This window comes from Punctularia strigosozonata, assembly GCF_000264995.1.
Source record: "Punctularia strigosozonata HHB-11173 SS5 unplaced genomic scaffold PUNSTscaffold_9, whole genome shotgun sequence".
NCBI classification, from domain to species: domain Eukaryota; kingdom Fungi; phylum Basidiomycota; class Agaricomycetes; order Corticiales; family Punctulariaceae; genus Punctularia; species Punctularia strigosozonata.
Window position 1 is genome coordinate 613,133 of NW_006767441.1, and position 18,699 is coordinate 631,831.

An 18,699-nucleotide genomic window follows, 5' to 3' on the forward strand; every position below is an offset into this window, starting at 1 on the left:
GTTCTCCTCGCTGCTTATTGTCTTGCCATACCAGGAGAACAATTGGACCGTCATGCCTCGTTCGGCGCTAGTCTCACAACCACGTCCCTCGGACGACCCAATACAATAATCTGCGGCGCATCTCCGCCCCGTGCGTATCCCCGGTCCCGGCATAAAGCACAGTTCAGATCCGCCGCGAAGCGCCCTTGCTCCGGTGCGCACCTGCCAGTTCAGGTCCCTGTCTCATCTCGCCCGGACGGTCGCAAAACACGAAGACAATAGTCCAAATTGATCCCGCCACCGCTGGATGGGAGGCAAACAACCTAAAAGCACCCCACCGACTCGACACGCTCGCTTGCCCCTGGAGGACCACCCTTCCACCCGTCGCTTGTCATCATCTCCCGACTTTACTTTTATCATCAGCTCGGCACCGGGCCCAAATCTAAGACACTGTAATAATCGGCGGTCAATGACGTTTATTCCACGCCCGTTTCCTCCTCCCGCCCTTGTCGGCGTCCCGCTCGAGTACATCAAGGTTCAGCTTCACGAGCTTGCACCTCAGTACTGGGCCTCACCAGATACGGCGGACTGTACCATCGGTCAGTTGCATCCATGCTCGTCCGCGATCTCTGCTCATCATGCGGACTTGTGCAGTTGTACCGATTCCGCTGAAGCAGGCAGACACTCCGGATGCCCCCTTGTTCCCGCCGGGCACGCTGGGCTCTGCACGTAGAGCTGCCGCTCATGATCCCTCGGGCACTGGCAGGCGCGCCACGGAGCCTTCAATGCCATTCGCACCTCGGATACTCATGAGGGTTAGCTGGCACATCTCGTTCGAAGTCAACTCAACTAATCACCAGACCGCAGCTCCACGTGGACTACCTATCTGCGCATTCGCCGTTCTTTCGCGCGCTGTTCAGCGGTACCTTGCCGATGGACCTCTTGAGCTCGAGGTCGCCCAGTTCCTGTCAATCTCAATCAAAGCTTTCTCCCCGCCTAATATCCTCCTCGACGACTCAAATATCCGTCTTCATCCCCGTTCCCGATGCGTCCTCATTCCGCGTCCTGATTCACTGGATATACTTTGGCCAGACGCAACTCCTCGCCGAGTGCCTCGCGCGCGGCGTGGTGAGTTGGGAGGGTGTCGCCCGAAACGTCGAGTACCTGCAACTCGGGAACGAGATCAGGTCCTTCCTCGGTGGTTGGTGGGCAACGTACCTACGGCCGGGTGCGTTAGAACTGAAAGCCGACTCAGACGATGAAGAACTGGAGGATGTCGTGAGCGGGAGCGAAAGTGAGGCTGGGAGCGAATTCTCCACGACGGAGTCCGACGATGACGACGACGACGACGACGCGGAGTTCTACGCCAATGCATGTCGTTCACAAGATGACCGCATATCGCCGAGAGGGAGGCAGCGTACACGATCCCCATAGCTTCCGTCTTCACAACGTCTTCGGCCAACGCATCAATGACCACATCCAACCGCTCGCGCGTCTCTTGGATGCTGCACGCATGCCGACTGCTGCTATCCTACAGCACATGGTTATTTGCTGTATCTTTATTGCCTTGCAGATCACTCCCTTCTCGCAGTAGGGCGGTGGTATAGCAAGGCTGCTTCCTCGTTCCGTCTTGGACCACCATAGTTTCAGGGCGTATATTTTCGCCTTCCTCCTTACTTCTCCCGGACACCTCCACCCTTCGTATCTTCGTCATTCGTTTTGCCGATATACCTCGTGCAACCCACGCCTTATCCTAGTCCCGAACCATACAAATGTACTATCACACCCAATTGTACACGAGCGCGAGTAAGAGCTCTCGCAGCGATATTTAGACAACGTCGGAACCGAAATGCCACGCTCTCAGAACCTCGTGGTCGACAGCAGATGCGGAATATTCATCTTCCGTGCTTACGTGCCACACGCAACAACCAGCTCGAGATCGAATGCTATCAGCAGCGGAGGAATCGCAGATTTCACATCGTTATCTCGTTATTGTCTCAATGCTTCTCAGAAGAAAATTAGGGTTTGAGCTTTGACGACCAAAACTGCCTCACTCGCACAATTCAGTAAGACGATCTACCGGGAATTTTTGCTCGATACGCCCCGCGGCGGCTGCGCTCAGGTTCAGAGTCTTTCAGCCGGAATGAACGTGGCGAGTTTGGACAAAAGGACAGCAAATTGCTCATCATCGCTGTGTTTGTTCACCGTGTAATCTGCTGACCGAGCTATGGAACGTGCTCGTGTACATTTACCAAGGAAAACAAATATGTCAGAGTCGATCGAGCCCATGAGATGTCACTGAGATGGCGTGTAAGACAAGATACAGTGCGTCGATGATAATCCAGAGTAGGGATCAAGATTCAGTAATCGTATATGGCTTGAACTGGCATTTAAGGGTGCAGTATTTCACTCCCCATCGACATCCAGCTTGTCGCCACCTTCCTTCTCGAACTTCCGCATCTGCTTGGCCCAGCGGAGACCGCAGGCATTGCATAGGGTCTTCGGACCAAGAGGACCTTTGCGCCATTCTGGAGAGTCGGTCCGGCCGCATGTGACGCACACATATTGATCGGACAGGGTATGAACTCTCTTGGGCTGAAAGGATTTAAGGTCGGGTGAGACATTTGGTTCGAGGCGCAGCGAATTGCAGATCTGCACACTACCTTTTTTCGCTTGCCGTCGTCCCCTGCGCCTCGCGGATCTTCGTCAGAGTCTCGCTCAGATTGCACTATCCCCGGCGAGTTCGTTCCGACTCCGTATGCCATGCCGACATTGCTGTAGGGATCCAATGATTGCGAGCCGCCAGCAGGGGCCGGTGGAGCCGGACTTCGCATTTGTTCTCCATATTCCCCTGAGGTGTAGTTTGACCATGCAGGACCATATGAGCCTCCGTGTTCAGTGGCATCGTACTGAGCGCCCTGAGCGTGGTTATTGGTTCCGTAGGTCGAACTCGTCGATGACGCCGATATGGACGTGGAGGGTTGCGGGACTGGTGCGGTACCGATACCTTGGACTGCGAGCGCATTTTGTCTTGCCCGCAAATTCGCTAATTTTTGCTGCAGGCGCTCATTCTCAATTTTAAGCTCGAGGAATGTATTCAACCTGAGAACTTTCTCGTATGATGACGCTGTGCTGAGAGCCATTATGCACGTACATGGCGCTGTTTCTGCTGGGATACGGTTTTGCCGTGACAAAGAAGCATTTGCACGGCTCTCCTTGAAACGGATTGCCGGCCCCGAGCTGGGGCGTACTATCGAAGTGAAGATTTTCAAGACTGGCATGCTGAGACGTCCGCTCAGATTCTTCCGTGTCCTCGTCCGAAAGGAAATGAGGATACCCCTTGATCTCGAAGAGCATTTCCTTGTGCTTAACGGGAGCGACGGGAGCTGATGGTGATCCATATCCAGGATAAGCGCCCTGCATGTTGGGTGGGAACGGTACCGCTGGATAATCGGGTGGTTTACAGCGAAGGCGAACATAAGATAGCAATTCGCTTCGGTTTCGGATAGAGTCGCCGAATAGTTCATAGAATTGATTACGATCGTCGTCTTCTGTGCATGAACACCGCGTGATCCGTTGTTAAGAGATTTTCACTCACCGTTCATGAGACTGGCAAAGTCCCGATCGACCACTTCTTCGTCCCTCCAGCCCAGCAACTCGTTGATGGAATATCCACAGAACCAGATTGCGCCAGCTGGAGAGAGTATAAAGACGATACACTCAGAGAGCTCGTTAATCAAAAGCTCTGCCCAGCGCTTCCTTTTGGTGAATTCGAAGCCTGCGACCTTCTGGTGAGGAGTGGTGGTAGTTGTCTTCGAGCCAGAACTATTGGAGCTTCCGCTTCTCTCCTCGCGATCAGTGGCTTTAGATGAGCGCACATCTGAGAGAGGTGAATGAGACTGTCTTGCATCCGACATGGAGGCCGCCGGCGATGTCTGTGTGCTGATGCTCTCCTGAGTACTTGAGGACGCATGCGGATAACCGTAAGATGCGTCCAGGGTGTAGTACTGCACAGTATCTGTGAGTGGGTTGTTTGCAGGCACCATACGTTTGCAAGTACGAGTGATAAGCGACAGGTGGACAGCAGACACAAGCCAGTGTCAACCCCAACTAACTTCAATTCAACCTAAGAACGTTGGATGAGATGGGCAGGGGTTTTGACGTCATCCCACGGGACGCAATCACGATCATGCGCACTCCAATCCTGGTCTCGTGACCCGGACGCGCTTGACATTGACGTCGACGACGACCACGATTCGTTCCAGGTCCATTGTGATATCCGGATCCTTCAGGTTTTCATTGTTAATATGGAGCAAGCCGTTCGCACCAAGGTAGATTACTTCAATCCATCTCGTCGCAGGACATCGTAGACTCTCTTGCAGATAGGAGCGCCGGTGACTGCATCGCAGAGCTTGCTTTGCGCAAAAACATTGCTTAATGCTAGCCTCGGAACCATTGCATACTTACGGCAAGTCGTGCACACTTGAATAACCGCTATAATATGGTCCATAGCCCTGATAGTTACGATGCGATCGGAATGCATGCATATATGCACCCGCACCTTGCTGACATATCCGTGCAGGGATCTCCTTCCGGAGGAAAACTTTGTTCGGAGTGCGTATACGATTTCTCGCACCGAACAAAACATCTGACACACTCGGGAACCAGGCACCCTCGCTTACTCTTCTAGTAATCGCATGCCGTCTCAAGGCCTTAGTACACGCTCGTCCACCGCAGGCGAGCTGATAGGGACAAAGCATAGGATGTTCACTCTCGCCCGCGGGCATACAAATGAAGGCGATCAGCTTATTGACTTTATGGTATGTGATACGACTCCAAGGACACGCATATATGCTCATATTTACTTCTAGGAGAATGGGGTTTTCGACGCGCTCGAGAAGTGTTACCTTCGCACGCTCACAATCGCTATATACCTAGTACGTGCTTGCATTTAACTATATTCATTGAATCTAAGGCCACGCAGGACGATACCGATCCGAACAAGTGAGTGCATGCTTCAGCGCAGGAACGTCATATTGAACATTGCCATGTACTCTTAGCATCGTCGAATCATACACTTTTAAGTTCGAGGTAAAACATCTATGAACAGGTTAGCATGCGCTAATTTTTATTCGAGTATAAACAAGTACCAGGCAGCAATGAAGTCATACCAATTGTCTCACTTGACGATAAATTGAAGAAACTCAAAGTCGATGATCGTCAAGGGAATTCCGTAGCGCCTGCACCCGAAGGCGCGCCGACCCTCGCAGAGGTTGGAGAGATGTTGTCGGTACGCCATGGTCATAGACGCATGCGGTCGAAGGAAATGGACCAAGCTTCGATCTTCCAGGCGATCCAAAAGATGCTCACTTTTCATATTGGACTCCTGAAAGGCCTTCCCAGTGAGTTGCTACTACCAGCCGTCCACGAGATCGAAGCACCAAACCTTGATAGGGCGCAAGTTCGCGACTTTCAAACTGGCGTATTACGATCACGTTCCCGAGGACTACGAGCCTCCTCATTTCAGGCGTGGTGATGAGGAGAAGGATAGGTTCTTCTTCGCGACGCATAGCCCGGTCGAAGTGCCAGAGAAAATCAGCATCGGCAAGTTCCAAACATCCTGGCACGAGTAGGTTCATTATACCCCTTACGTGTGCCAGAACTGATACATCTCTTCCTAGTATCGATCTGAAGATTGCGTCTGTGGCCAGCATTCTCCCCTCCCCAGATCCCGTAAACGCTTCACTCGTCAGTACGATCGCCACCCGCAAATGCCGTAAGCAGGGGCCAGCGCCTACCCCAGTCGATGAGATCGCTCGTCGCGTCCATGAAATTGAGCTACAACAGCGCGATGCCGAAGAGAGACGCAGCATATGGGCAGCCGACGATGACTTGACGGATCGAGATGCGGACGGAGAAGACGATCCTGACTACAACGCGCCAACTCCGAGGGCATCCCAGAGGCGGGATACGTTAGCACTACTTGGTATACGCAAAGACGACGGGACTATCGAGCCTGTGGTCATCAAGAATCCGACAGGAGAGGAGAGTATGGATGCAGGCAAGTCTACAGGCGAAGCCCAATTCATGGGCGTGTCGGAGAGCGTTCCTCGCGATGTCGATTGTTTGGTGAGGCATTCGTTTGCATCTTTGTTCGTGAATTGATACTTTGCCGTGTCAATAGAATATAAGGAAGGCTGCGCAGTCCTCGAATATGGATGAGACGCAGCCCATCTTCACTCAAACCGAAATCGCGGAGTCAAGCATCACGTCGTTACCTCCTTCCGGAAGTTTATCTACCTCAGACACGTCTAGCCTTGGCATCAATACGCAAATGTTGCAAAAACTAGTCCCAAGCGAGACGGAAACAGCTGTAGAGCTCGTGGACACGGAGATGCTTGGTCTGTGATCGCGATGTCGATTCCTTGCCTCATGCTGATGGCGGCTGTGATCCAGATGCTGCGAGCCAAATATCTGACACTCTGATGCATGGTACGTCGAGAGGCGCCATTGCCTATCGGTCTCACGCCTACTCCCTCTAGGAGATGATCTCGACTCCATTGAATCCTTCCATAGCCCGATGGCACGCAAGGCTGAAAGCGGCAAGAAGCACACACACGATGGAAGCCAGACGATCGATTGCGACTGCGGTGTCAACGTACGTCGCCGCTATCATCACTGACCAGCTTGCTTCTGAATTTATGAATCAGCGAGAAGATGCAGATTGCATATTGTGCGAAGGTGAATGTGGCCGATGGTACCATGCTTGGTGAGTCACAAAACGGCACGGCTTGCGTTTGAAGCTTACCAGTACACAGGTGTGTGGGGTAAGGTAATTCTCGGCTTAACGCCACCCGAGTATTGATGAGCTTGGTAGATATCATAACGGAAAGGACAGGCGAATTCCACAATCGTTCATCTGCTTCAACTGTCGTATCCGGACCGACCCCAGATGGCCCCTGTTGTCAGCTCCCGAAATCTTGTCCCAGTTAACAGCCGACTACGCTGCGCTGGCTTCGTTCCGGTTCGTATCCCGTACATTCCTGAACTTCTCGTGACAAGGCCATGTAGGAGGGCTCTCAAGATCGCGGAAACGCAGAAACCTGACAACTGCGCCTCTTTCACGCGCAAAAAGGGTATGTTTGGGATAAACATCAAGGTCCGTTCGTCTCACGGGTCTTCACAGGGTGCCTCCCGGCTCTGGCATCGCAGCTGTGGAACAGGCTCAAAGCAGAGGGTAACAATTCTCCGCGAACACGGCTCAGCTTATCCCGCTGACCATCTGTAGGTTTCGTCGCTCTGGTTGTCACGGAAAGGGACGAGTCTGGCTTGCTCGAGACCACGACCCTTGTAACTCGTGACGCTTCCAAACGTCGACAGAAAGGCAAGGCCAAACGTGCTAAGGGTCGTCAGGTCGGACACCGCCAGAAGTACGCATTCGACGTGCGAAGCAAGAACAAGCAAGCATACAAGGACTACTTTAACCCGGATAAGAGCGTTGTAGATCGCCTTCTCGGGATCAAGGGACTGGCAAGTTGTGCGATTGCTAGCGCCAATATCAGAGATGACCCTATCCAGGTTGACCAACGCAAGCAACGCAGCAATGCCGCTCTTCAACAATCGTCGTCGTATGTCATCCTTCATACCTGCTTCTAAACATACCCGGCCTCACAGCAGTGCTAGTGGTGCGACTGTAGGGGACGATGCTCAGGTTATTCAGAGGGTCGAGATGGATACTCAAGAACACCGGGGCGTCGCACCGAACCGGTACGAATCGCAGACGCAGGAGGAGTCCCAGCAAGAAAATATGACTTCGCCAATGCGAGGAATGAAGAGACAGCTTGCGTCGGATCACGGCGCGACGAAGAAGAAGACAAAAATATCGGTCACCTCTGGTGTGGACTTCTCGACGTAACTGGCCTCAAATGCTCTGACTGGTACTGCAATCAACTCGGAGCTAAACTCGCTGTGACGTCAACTTCACGTGGCGTAAGCGCATGGACCGGGCATTCGTCTACTGGTGATCAAAGGTTCTGCTCTCTGACTGGTAGTGGATGTGTCTTCAACCGACCCTGATACGCTGTAATACAATACTCTGGCGCTGTGTGGGCTCCTGATCCGGGGGTTCGTGGGTTTGTGCTTCGAAGCTTTGCTATCGTTTCGCAACTTTGCTGCAATACATGTTCATAAAATCCTGTTTGCAACTGTCGCATGTGTCGACGTATCAACTGCGCAAGCTGTCTTCGTGATAACGCGGCCTCTTCTCGCGCGAGCCGACCCTGAGGTGGCTGCAGAAAACGCGCGCCGCCCGCCGCGGCGGACTTATCTCTAAGTTCATCCCCTTGCGATTTGGCATTTCGACTTCTTCGCATGCGAGGTCCCAGGAGATCAAGTGGGATGATGCACCTCCGTATGGCCTTTTCGCTGATATCACGGCGATGAGGCTCGTTAGTGTGGTGTACATATATTCAAGTAGTATGCATTGAATTTGATTAGCTTTGCCTATCCACGATCTAGGTCTCTTGGCGTGTCTCTCTGAACGTCGCTCAGCAGTAGCAACCGCAGCTGGATCGTCTGTGATTGTCCTGAGATCATCGATGAAGGGTAGACAGGAAGTCTAGGAAGTCATGGAACAATCCAGAGCGTTGTGTGGACGCGCACACGCGTACAGATTGGAACGATTATTGTATAGAAGCTCGAGCTTCGTAAGTACCTAACACCGTTGCTTCTTCCTTGTCCTTGGGCTCTGCGCCGACCTCTCCCTCTTTTCATCGATCTGGACGAAGTCCCGATGATGTCCTATAAGCTCTCCGCCACTCTCTCCGCCCATTCCCAAGACGTGCGTCATCGAATACATGAACGAGTCCTTCTGCGGTTTCAACCAGAACGATTCAGGTCCGGGCAGTCGCCTCCCCGACGAACGACCTTATACTCTCCGCTTCCCGCGACTCTACTGCCATCGCTTGGGCTCGAGATGAGACGTCTACTGGTTTCCAGCCACATTCGGTGCTCCGTGCTGGTTCCCGGTTCGTGAATGCTATAGCCTATGTTCCGCCGACGACAGACGCTCCCAAGGGTGTGTCACGCATCGTCCTAGCGGTGGTCTATGTCGTAATCGCATACAGGCTTTGCCGTTACTGGAGGGCAAGACACAGTGATCAATGTCTTCGACCTCGCGAACCCGAAAGAGGATCCGGACTTCACACTAATTGGGCATGGAGACAATGTCTGCGCTCTTCATGTGTCGCCGGACGGGACAATCATATCCGGATCATGGGACAAGTGAGTGGCCTTCGCTCACAATCTTTGTTGTATGCATAAGACAGCGTACACTCAGGACTGCGAAAGTGTGGAAGGATTGGAAGCTTGCATATGACCTCAAAGGCCACCAAGCATCCGTGTGGGCCGTTTTGGCCCTGGATCACGAACAATGCCTGACCGGTGAGTAGACGTCATGGCAAGCTTAGTTCCCGCTCTAACAGTCCGCGCACAGGTTCGGCAGACAAGAGCATCAAGCTATGGCAGAAGCATAGAGTCATACGGAACTTCCAAGGTCACAACGATGCCGTGCGAGGTCTCGCTGTGGTACCTGATATTGGATTTGCTTCTTGCTCGAATGATAGGTGAAACGAGAATCGTAGGCGCTCCGATAACTAGCTGATTTATCGCTCGCAGTCAGATTCACGTCTGGACGTTGGAGGGCGACATCGTATATTCGCTTTCGGGCCACACGTCCTTCGTCTACAGCCTGGCTCTTCTTCCCAACGGGGACATAGTATCAGGAGGAGAGGATCGATCGGTCAGAGTTTGGCGAGGTATGATTTCCTCTGCAATTCCGCCGGACCACAAGGACAAACACGTAGCCTATCCCCTCTGCAGACGGTGAATGTGCGCAGACCATCGTCCACCCGGCAATCTCCGTATGGACTGTGTCGGTCATGCCCAACGGGGATATTGTGTCCGGATGCAGCGACGGTGTTGTGCGGGTATTTAGCGCGGATACCGCACGACACACATCTGCAGAGGACCTGAAAGCATTCGAAGATCAGGTCGCAAGCCAAGCTTTACCTGCCCAACAGGTCGCCAACATGAGCAATGTTCAAGGTCCCGAGGCTTTAGCACAGCCTGGTCAGTCATTGTTCACCGCGTCACGTTCTGAAGGTCATTAAGGAGCGAGTTAGGCAAGAAACCTGGGCAGGTCATCATGGTGAAAAATGACAGAGGAGGGGTAGAAGCCCATCAGGTAATGTACCTCGAAGGCAAGAAGCATTGGACTGACGATCCTGTAGTGGGATGCCTCATCAGGATGGCAGAAGATTGGCGATGTAGTTGATGCAGTCGGCTCTGGCCGCAAGCAGCTGTACCAAGGCAGAGAATACGACTATGTATTCGATGTCGACATAAAGGACGGCGCGCCGCCTCTGAAATTGCCGTATAACGCGAACGGTATGCTGCACTCAATTTTGGTGTTCCTACGCCATGTCTGATCGCGCAAACCCTAAAGAGAACCCTTTCGCCGTGGCACAAAGATTCTTGGAGGCTAATGACCTCCCGATGTCATATATCGACCAGGTCGTCGAGTTCATCAACAGAAATACTCAGGGAGCTACCATTGGTGCAGGCGGTAGCGAGTACATTGATCCATACACAGGTATATACAGAACTCAGCTGTGCTCGAGGGTTCTCTAAACTTTTGACGCTGATCATTCTGTAGGAGCCTCTCGTTATCAGTCCTCATCAGCCTCGGTGCCTGCCGCAGGTCCTTCCAACTCATTTGTCGATCCATTCACCGGCGCAAATCGTTATGCACCTGTCTCATCAGCACCGGCTCCTGCACAGAACCCCGCTGCTCTGAGCGATCCTTATACGGGCAGTTCTCGATACTCGTCTGCTCCTGCTCCTGCTCCTGCTCCTGCTCCTTCGGCACCTGCCCCCGCTGTTGGCACTCCGGCTGTGCTCCCTGTAGTAAGTTGTCAAATCCTCGACGTTTGATAGTCTGTGTTCATATCATTTGCAGACGACCGCCTTCAGCTTCAAGACGGCGAACGTACCTCCAATGAGAGCCAAAATTTATGAATTCGAACAAGCGTTCCGTACTGAGATTGTGAATATTACTCTGCATCAGCACCCTCAAACGTAACTGACAAACATCCAGTCCACTTTGAAAATGACCATGAGTCCTGGCGAGATCCGGCAATTCGACGAGGTGTTCTCCTATCTGGCCGCCGCTTCATCACCGATCACGGAAGTCCCTCCAAGCCCCGTGTCGCCAAAACACCTCGAGGTGGTACTCGGCGTTCTCGAGCGATGGCCCCTTGGCTCACGATTCCCCCGTAAGTGAGGACGACTCCGCCATATGCACAGAGTTTCACGATTTCTGACCAACTCTTAGTTCTAGACACTTGTCGACTGATACTCGGTTACTGCCCTGAAACTTTGGCCCAACCGGGCGTTCGGTTGTCCTTCATCCAGGCGCTGTTCAAATCAACCGACTGGTTCGAACCCTGGACGTCGGCTTGGCTGGACAGATCAAAAGAGACCAATTTCCTGCTTCTCTTTCGAGGAGTGAGTAACGTCTTCCAGGCCGATACTCCATCCGGGGAAGCATGGGTTGCGTGGGTGAGAACATCTCCTACATGCTATCCTCATAGGTTTTAACATGCGAGTTAGGTCATCGAGACGCTGGCTCATGGCAAATATGAGCTATTGAGTAAACCTCAACGTGTGGCGTTCGCTACGCTCCTCTTCAAGTACGTCAATTCCCGGTTTGCAATGACGATCCATTTATTACCTGAAACAGCGTTTCTACGACGTTACTGAATCCTGGGGCTGCTGATGAGACGCGAGATACATTGTTCAGGACCGTACTACAGGTATGTCACGCCCATTTCTGCCATATATCTATCCTCATCTTGTCTCAGGGCCCCCTCCGAGAGCAAGAAGATTCGGAAGGGGCGTATCGTGGATTAGTCGCCCTTGGCAATATCGTACGTATAATCAACGACCCCTGTCTGGCTAGGAAGCTCACCGGATCTCTGATAGATATACGCCGCAAAGAAATTCGGATTTGTTCTTGACGGAGATCGCAATGCGGCGGTGCAGCAAGCATTAGAAGCGATTGTGGGTGCTTTCCCGGAATTGCGTGTTAAGACGCTGGCCGGCGAAATCAAGACATTGTTATAATGTTAAGGGCCTCATACGGGCGTCAAAGGTGGACAAACTGATGCAACAATGGTCATACTCTGCGACGACGCCCGCGGTTGTTATCCTCCGTAGTAGATACAGTATAGAAACATCACATCTTGTAAACTCATAGCAGAGATTGGATTGATCGATAAGGTAGGAGTCATGACAATATCCGGAATGATGGACAGAAGTCTAGGTTCATATCAAGTCGCGGTCAGATCGTTCGAATTGTTTGTTCCCGTCAACCCTTGGCCCCCTCAGAATCCATTCCCGAGCCTGGTCTGAGCACCCGATGCTTGTAGACGTCTGTATCAGACACAGGACATGGGCATAGTCAATGGATACACGGAGTACTTTGTGGATGACGTCCGACCGTTATGGTGTCCTGTTCTTCGACGATCCACCACTCCATCCCCATCTCTGCATATATCATGCATCCCTGCACTAGTTCCTGCCCTCTGAATGCATGCTAGAGGCCCATACACGTCTACTATCAGACAGGGCGGCTGCCGGCAGTTCGGGAGATATGCAAGTGCTACCCCTATATCTGTGTCCCTCCTACGTCTGCGCGATATGTGTAATGTCACGTCCGGCTGTCCACTCGACATCCCAACATGCCTGTCATACGGGGACGTCATCGGTTCGCCGTAACGAGTGGAGAGTCTCCCTCCTCTCTGCGCAAACTCGCTGCCATCATGTCGCTGCCTATCTTGCGAGTCGCCCCTCCGAAAGCTACTATGCCCACTCGTGGTCTCGACGGTCCTGGGATCAAACCCGCTGCGGCGCAATCCGTCCCTGAACTTGGGTCGCAAGATACGAACATCGACGTCCACGCTTCCCAAGGCTCGCCCACGACGGGGACTGAATCGCAAACCTCGCCTGAAGCGGAGGCGCACCTGGATGCGTATCTCGCTCCAGGGAAATCCCAGAGAGCAGGACAGTACGCTACGCCGCACTTCCGGATTGCACACATATTTACACAGTGCATTTGATACGCCTCTACCTTGCCGATTGCGCTTGACTGACGTTGTAGGTCTGTGTCTCCTTCGACGATGCTTCCCCCACCCGCTTTTTTCCCAAGCGGTTTTGGCGGGGGGGGGGGTTGGGGTTGGGGTTTTTAACGCACTGACGAGGAGCCGGACTTCGACCAGTGAGCTGAAGACGGCTTGCCTAGCATACATTACATAGCACTGTATGTACACATGTACCTGGGACTTTTTGGTGCCGGTGGTGAGACGGTGTGGTCGGCTTCATCAGCTCACGAAAACCGTTGAGCTGCTTGGCACGCTGTCGACTGCACGAGTGGCGTACGTGCAGCGCAGCAACCGGCTGTTCCGCTACCGGGACCTCGTCGGCAATCTACCTACCTACCTTCGTTACGACGTCGACCCCTCATGAGGTTGACGAGGATCTACATCGTCCGTCACGGAGAAACAGACGCAAACAAGCAGGGGATAATTCAAGGGCATCTGGACACCTTGCTTAACGATGAAGGCCGCCGTCAGGCTCATATGGTCGCGAATGCGCTCAGCCAAGTGCGTTTCTCAGAAGCGTTTGCCAGCGATCTAGCTCGTGCATCCGAAGTGTGTATCATCACATTTACGAGGGTAGTGGTCTGAAATGGATTACACTAGACCGGTGCGATAATTCTGGGGCAAAATACCAACGAAGTGAAGCCTGAATTGAAGAAGCAGGATGCATTGAGAGAAAGAGTGAGGATCGTACGCTCACTTGGACATCTGGAGGGGCTAAATATGTCAGTTCATGGGCGAGCTTCAAGGCCAAGTCGTGCTAGATCCCCACAACATTGCACCTCAGTCCGCTGAAAGTTCGCTCGACTTCGCTTCCCGCGCAACGAAGTGGTGGAAAGAGACGATAGAGAGATATATACAGTCATCAACGGCACACCATGGAAACGTGACAGCTGACCCAGCGTCCGGGGAGAGCGCAGAGCTGCCGACGGAGAATGTTCTGGTCGTGAGCCACGGGGGGTTCATCGGCGTACTCCTGAGGAACTTGATAGGAAGCCACAAAGTCAAGTGCAAGGATGGAGTACATCTAGGGCCTTGCCTGAATACCTCGGTGACGATAATCGAGATGACCCATGAAACAGGATCAGTCATCCAGTATGGCGATGTATCGCACCTCGTTGCGGAGGCTGTTGCAATCAATGTAGATGAGCTATAGGATAGCCCTGGCTGTCTGCTGTCTGATAATGGCGGTGGCATACCCCGATTCAAAAAATGGTTCAATAAATAAGAGCGAACAGGCCGTGGAGTTACAGTGTCTGTCTGCCGCAAGCGCAGTACCAAGTAACAAGCAAAGATGCAAGCACCATAAGGTTGTATCATGTAGCGCTGGGCATTCAAGAAGTCGAAGGAGGTCTGAAGCACAATAGTGTACCTGAAGCACGCACAGACATATTTTGATTTACGACACCCAGACTGCGTCAATCGATCAGCGGCAGCACGAGCGAAGAAAGGGTCGCCCACTTACAGGCCAAGGCAAGGATGAGGTAGAGGATAATCAGCATGAGACCCTCCATATAGTTCGACTTGCCGTCCATGATGAGCAAGTTCACGAGCACGACCGACACGAAAAGCGCAATGGTTTCGAAGTCAGCGAAGAATAGGGTAAGCGGGTGTCCTGAGCTGGAGGAAACGAAAGGGCGTCAGCGATGCTATGACGTGGATGAGAGGGCATGCCCGCTCACATCCATCCGACGATGACCAGCACGGGAACGACAAAGGCAGCGATCTGGATAGAGCTTCCTACGCATATGCCGATGGTGAGCTCCATTTTATTCTTCAGGGCCATCCATATGGACGTGACATGTTCTGCAGCGTTCGCCTGTACAATCCATGATAGTTGGCTACGGCGCTTTATTATAGCGACACTCGACTTACGACGATGGGAAGCAAAATTAGACCGATGAAGGCTCTGGGTATATGATACCGCTCCGCGGTCTCTTCGATGGACGCAACCACTTCGGTGATGATAAGCAATTGGTGATATGGACAATGACGGAAACGAGCGACTCACGATAATCGGCGCAGAAGGAGGTAATGACGGTCACGAGCAAGAGCCCGGTAGCAGCAGCGACGGTGCTCATCTTCGATGCTTCTTCCTCTTCCTCGAGCTCGGCGATATAAAGGTAAGCGTGAGTCTTAAGCTGGAAAACAAGGTACGCGATGTAGATGAGTAGGAGTAACAACGCGGTTCCTCGGGAAATAATGAGAAGACCCCGTTCGCTGGCAAGCACGTTCGTGATATTGTCCTCAGCGGGCTTCATATTGGGGGTGAGTGCTAGAATGGAGGGCAAAGTATGCATTTGCTACGCACTTTGGACATGTGGTATGCAGCTGGTATTACCAGCGTGATACAAGCGAGGGTCATGAGCTAATCCGGAGTAAATTGGCTTCGTCGTCAATTACAGCTATTGCGACCATGACGCACGGAAGCAGAACTACACGGAAGCTGTCAGCATGGGCAATCGTATGGGAATTGATTTAACACACGCTTGAGCTGCGGTGACTTGGAAGTTACTCTCAGAATACTTGAGGCCGCCTGCGATGACGACCGAATCAGCTTGCCATGTTAGCTAACGGAAGACGTCGAAGCCACAGTGCACCTGCAAAGAACGAGCAGCCCAGGACAAGCAGAAGGTTTGAGAGAATGGATCCGAGCATCTGCGTACGCAGCGTCAGCAGACATGGATCACTTCGGGCACATGTTACTGACGGAGGTCTGCACAATCCTCAGCTCGTCTAAACGGACTTCAGCACGCAGACAAGGTTAGACAATGGAAACCATCACACACTCTGTAATAAAGCAGCGATGCCCACAATAATCTCTACCGCGTTTCCGAAGGACGCATTAAGTAGCCCAGCCATGGTCTGACCGAGCTTCAATGACATCTGGTCCGTGGCATCTCCGAGCAATGCCGCAAGGGGCATGATAGCCATGAAGCTGAATCCGAAGCGCAGAGCAGCATCCCAGTGTAGGTGATGAGAGATGAAGGATAGAGGTACGAAGACGAGGAGTATGTTGACATATGAGCCAAAGATGAAGTGACGGTACGAGGCAGCCCAGGACGGTTCGCCCTCAGCCTTGAAGAACTTGACGGCACGTTTCGCGAAAGGCTCCGGCGGCGCGCCGTTTTCAACATCGGCGTGCGCGTCGGCGCCGTTGGGCAGCAGTGGCGTTCGCTCGGACGACGGGGGCATCGGTGAGGACGGTTGGGACGATTTGAAAGGAACGACGGGAAGAAAGGATGAGACAAGACAGCGTTCGTCCAAGCTTTCAACAGCTTTGAACCGAAACTCCCGGGGCGGTGCACCAAGGGAGGGAGGATCGACGTCACGAGCCTGCGGACGTCCACAGCTCCCGGTCCTTCCCCAACCTCTTGGCACCTATCCGGTCGGCGCCAAGATAATATAGTGACAACCACGATAATCTCTCTCGGCGGTCTGGGCAGATCCGCGAATACTCGGCGCCAGAGGCTATCTTTACAGCTCAGGCGCCAATCTAGACAGAAGCAGAGCAATACATTATATACAGCGCCGGGCGGTCAACGGAACAGAATCCTAGAAAAAAAAAGAACAAATACTACGGCCTCGTCTGATAGGTCGGATGTAGGCTAGCATTGGCATTGCGATGCCTCCGGGACGTCGGCAGCCTTCGTCGTCGTAACGTCGATTTCTATTGCACGGATGTTAGCATGGACCGATAAAATAACGGTCGCGCCGGAGCGGGAGACGTACTGGTGTTTGCTGCGTCCTTGTCGGCCTGGCTCTCCATTCCTGGCAGCGACATGGCGATCTTCTTGAACAGGCTCTTGACGTTGTGTCCTGCCTTCGCCGACGTCTCCATGAACATCACGTTCATCTCCTGAGACTTCGTGGTCGCCTCTTCCAATGTTACCTGCCTGAAATTGGTTGTCTGAGTAACGCACTGGTTGCGCACCGCTCGTAAAGCACGTACCGTTTGTCCGAGAGATCCGCCTTGTTCCCCACCAGCACGATGATCACATCGTTCCCCCGCTCAGACCGAACGTCGTCTATCCATTTCGAGGTCGAGAGGAACGAAGCACGGTCTGTCACGACCCATACGTTAAAGCCATATATATCTCCCAGTAAATCATACGCACTTGTGATATCAAATACGACAATAGCGACAGAAGAGTCTCGTATGTATGAGGGTATCAATGACCTGAACCGTTCCTGTCCTCAAACTCAATATATTCAAGTTCGCTTGCACCATGAACACAGGAAACTAACCTGCCCAGCCGTATCCCACAACTGTAATCGTACTGTCCTATCCTCAAGATACATTGTTTTGCTGAGGAAGTCGATGCCTATCGTGGCTTGATACGTGTTGTCGAAGGTGTCATACATGAATCTAATGCGTCAGTCAACTTCGCAGTAGATAGAATAGTGCTTTGGAGAATCGGTGACAGAAGGGGCCATTACTCACCTAGTAATCAAACTGGTCTTGCCGACACTCTGGTCCCCGAGTAGGACGATCTTCGTGCGCTTGGGGGGCGCGGACGAGAAATCTGCTGTTGTGGGGGTTTGGCTCTCCGACATGATGTTGATAGTCGGCGGGTATAGGTGCTCGTAGCAGACCTTATAGGTAAAAGAATGTCAAGCGGTCGGGCGAGCAAGCAACTGGAGGGAATATGTTGGCAACGTGTGGGAAGTCACGATGGGGAGGTGCCGAAGTCCAAATACGGAGATCGCGAGGCGGCAAGCAGCGGCGGCCTACGCGGGTCCGGGGGCGGCTTTGCTTCATCCCATATCGTCCGCTGCCTGCTCTACGTCCGGGATTTCCTCCGCTATGGCGATATACGGTCTTTGGGTGTGTCCGAGTCGCAGTTACACTACCAAGTACAAGAGTGCAGAACCGTCATAGGTCATCAACAAAGCAGGCGGTCTCGTCTACCAACGCAACTTCGGCGGTACGTCATTATGGTATTGGTCATGTAGAGCAGGATGTTAATGGGGTATATCAGACGGTCTTGCTCAGTTGACGTCCAACGAATATTTGGTGCTGGCCGGAACGCTACATGGCATCCACGCTATCACCGCCAGGCTCTCGCCCATCGGGTCTAGCTCAGGCGCTCAGGTAATCGAAGGCGAAACATTCAAGATGACCATCCATTTGACTGCTACTGGTACGCGTTGTCCTCTGCCACCTTGCATTACTGTCGGGAACGCTGAATCCCAGAATGCCAGGCACCAAATTCGTCCTTCTGACCTCGCTTGCGGAAACCACCGCCGAGACAGTGTTGCAGAAGGTGTACGAAGCGTACGCAGACGCGGTCATGAAGAACCCATTCCATACGCCGGAGATGCCCATCAGGACGGAGGGCTTCGATTCTCGCATTACCGCGCTTCTTGGAAGCTGAGCGGTCGACGAGCTAGACCCATGGTATCGGCGAGTGAAGTGCTTTGGGGAATTCTCCTGACGTGATCGCTAAATTCGTTATAATCCAGAATTTGGACTCTGGACCGCTGGCTATCTCGGCATATG

General features: G+C 52.8%; 9 protein-coding genes across 9 annotated transcripts; 6 read left to right on the forward strand and 3 right to left on the reverse strand.

The window, feature by feature from the left end:
• Positions 1 to 286: 286 nt before the first annotated feature.
• On the forward strand, positions 287 to 1,763 carry PUNSTDRAFT_104658 (uncharacterized protein; the record flags this gene model as incomplete). The annotated part of the gene is made up of 3 exons (XM_007385372.1): positions 287 to 578; positions 634 to 794; positions 847 to 1,763. The coding sequence occupies 3 exons, from the start codon at positions 287 to 289 to the stop codon at positions 1,411 to 1,413; spliced, it is 1,020 nt and encodes a 339-aa protein (XP_007385434.1). The 3' UTR covers positions 1,414 to 1,763.
• Positions 1,764 to 2,385: 622 nt separating this feature from the next.
• PUNSTDRAFT_144684 (uncharacterized protein) lies at positions 2,386 to 3,920 on the reverse strand (the record flags this gene model as incomplete). Its single annotated transcript, XM_007385373.1, has 4 exons — positions 3,578 to 3,920; positions 3,134 to 3,530; positions 2,643 to 3,081; positions 2,386 to 2,574 (listed from the first exon to the last, which is right to left on the reverse strand). Exons 1-4 carry the CDS (start codon positions 3,894 to 3,896, stop codon positions 2,386 to 2,388), a joined length of 1,344 nt encoding a protein of 447 aa, XP_007385435.1. The 5' UTR covers positions 3,897 to 3,920.
• Positions 3,921 to 4,742: 822 nt separating this feature from the next.
• Positions 4,743 to 7,894, forward strand: PUNSTDRAFT_135827 (uncharacterized protein; the record flags this gene model as incomplete). Its single annotated transcript, XM_007385374.1, has 18 exons — positions 4,743 to 4,799; positions 4,851 to 4,916; positions 4,964 to 4,983; positions 5,040 to 5,070; positions 5,180 to 5,269; positions 5,330 to 5,381; positions 5,434 to 5,608; positions 5,661 to 6,108; positions 6,164 to 6,380; positions 6,436 to 6,471; positions 6,522 to 6,637; positions 6,690 to 6,748; positions 6,798 to 6,806; positions 6,857 to 7,003; positions 7,051 to 7,115; positions 7,166 to 7,216; positions 7,268 to 7,607; positions 7,663 to 7,894. 18 exons carry the CDS (start codon positions 4,743 to 4,745, stop codon positions 7,892 to 7,894), a joined length of 2,211 nt encoding a protein of 736 aa, XP_007385436.1.
• An 879-nt stretch (positions 7,895 to 8,773) lies between these two features.
• On the forward strand, positions 8,774 to 12,162 carry PUNSTDRAFT_135828 (phospholipase A-2-activating protein; the record flags this gene model as incomplete). The annotated part of the gene is made up of 18 exons (XM_007385375.1): positions 8,774 to 8,818; positions 8,875 to 9,055; positions 9,105 to 9,261; positions 9,317 to 9,420; positions 9,473 to 9,602; positions 9,655 to 9,794; positions 9,859 to 10,107; positions 10,161 to 10,222; positions 10,269 to 10,425; positions 10,484 to 10,630; positions 10,694 to 10,944; positions 10,997 to 11,083; positions 11,135 to 11,312; positions 11,378 to 11,598; positions 11,650 to 11,729; positions 11,780 to 11,852; positions 11,901 to 11,966; positions 12,022 to 12,162. The coding sequence occupies 18 exons, from the start codon at positions 8,774 to 8,776 to the stop codon at positions 12,160 to 12,162; spliced, it is 2,469 nt and encodes an 822-aa protein (XP_007385437.1).
• Positions 12,163 to 12,779: 617 nt separating this feature from the next.
• Positions 12,780 to 13,157, forward strand: PUNSTDRAFT_135829 (uncharacterized protein; the record flags this gene model as incomplete). Its single annotated transcript, XM_007385376.1, has 1 exon — positions 12,780 to 13,157. The coding sequence occupies one exon, from the start codon at positions 12,780 to 12,782 to the stop codon at positions 13,155 to 13,157; it is 378 nt and encodes a 125-aa protein (XP_007385438.1).
• Positions 13,158 to 13,559: 402 nt separating this feature from the next.
• PUNSTDRAFT_114629 (phosphoglycerate mutase-like protein) lies at positions 13,560 to 14,352 on the forward strand (the record flags this gene model as incomplete). The annotated part of the gene is made up of 3 exons (XM_007385377.1): positions 13,560 to 13,748; positions 13,800 to 13,877; positions 13,927 to 14,352. The coding sequence occupies 3 exons, from the start codon at positions 13,560 to 13,562 to the stop codon at positions 14,350 to 14,352; spliced, it is 693 nt and encodes a 230-aa protein (XP_007385439.1).
• A 31-nt stretch (positions 14,353 to 14,383) lies between these two features.
• On the reverse strand, positions 14,384 to 16,555 carry PUNSTDRAFT_89243 (calcium/proton exchanger). The gene is made up of 11 exons (XM_007385378.1): positions 15,986 to 16,555; positions 15,907 to 15,932; positions 15,797 to 15,854; positions 15,684 to 15,732; positions 15,622 to 15,631; positions 15,508 to 15,564; positions 15,208 to 15,451; positions 15,072 to 15,151; positions 14,879 to 15,015; positions 14,662 to 14,816; positions 14,384 to 14,609 (listed from the first exon to the last, which is right to left on the reverse strand). The coding sequence occupies exons 1-11, from the start codon at positions 16,389 to 16,391 to the stop codon at positions 14,596 to 14,598; spliced, it is 1,236 nt and encodes a 411-aa protein (XP_007385440.1). The 5' UTR covers positions 16,392 to 16,555; the 3' UTR covers positions 14,384 to 14,595.
• A 111-nt stretch (positions 16,556 to 16,666) lies between these two features.
• PUNSTDRAFT_121344 (GTP binding protein) lies at positions 16,667 to 17,842 on the reverse strand. The gene is made up of 6 exons (XM_007385379.1): positions 17,641 to 17,842; positions 17,445 to 17,565; positions 17,315 to 17,387; positions 17,149 to 17,260; positions 16,929 to 17,092; positions 16,667 to 16,866 (listed from the first exon to the last, which is right to left on the reverse strand). Exons 1-6 carry the CDS (start codon positions 17,751 to 17,753, stop codon positions 16,805 to 16,807), a joined length of 645 nt encoding a protein of 214 aa, XP_007385441.1. The 5' UTR covers positions 17,754 to 17,842; the 3' UTR covers positions 16,667 to 16,804.
• Positions 17,843 to 18,003: 161 nt separating this feature from the next.
• On the forward strand, positions 18,004 to 18,574 carry PUNSTDRAFT_114632 (Sybindin-like protein; the record flags this gene model as incomplete). The annotated part of the gene is made up of 4 exons (XM_007385380.1): positions 18,004 to 18,024; positions 18,079 to 18,124; positions 18,179 to 18,340; positions 18,402 to 18,574. 4 exons carry the CDS (start codon positions 18,004 to 18,006, stop codon positions 18,572 to 18,574), a joined length of 402 nt encoding a protein of 133 aa, XP_007385442.1.
• Between the last annotated feature and the right edge of the window lie 125 nt (positions 18,575 to 18,699).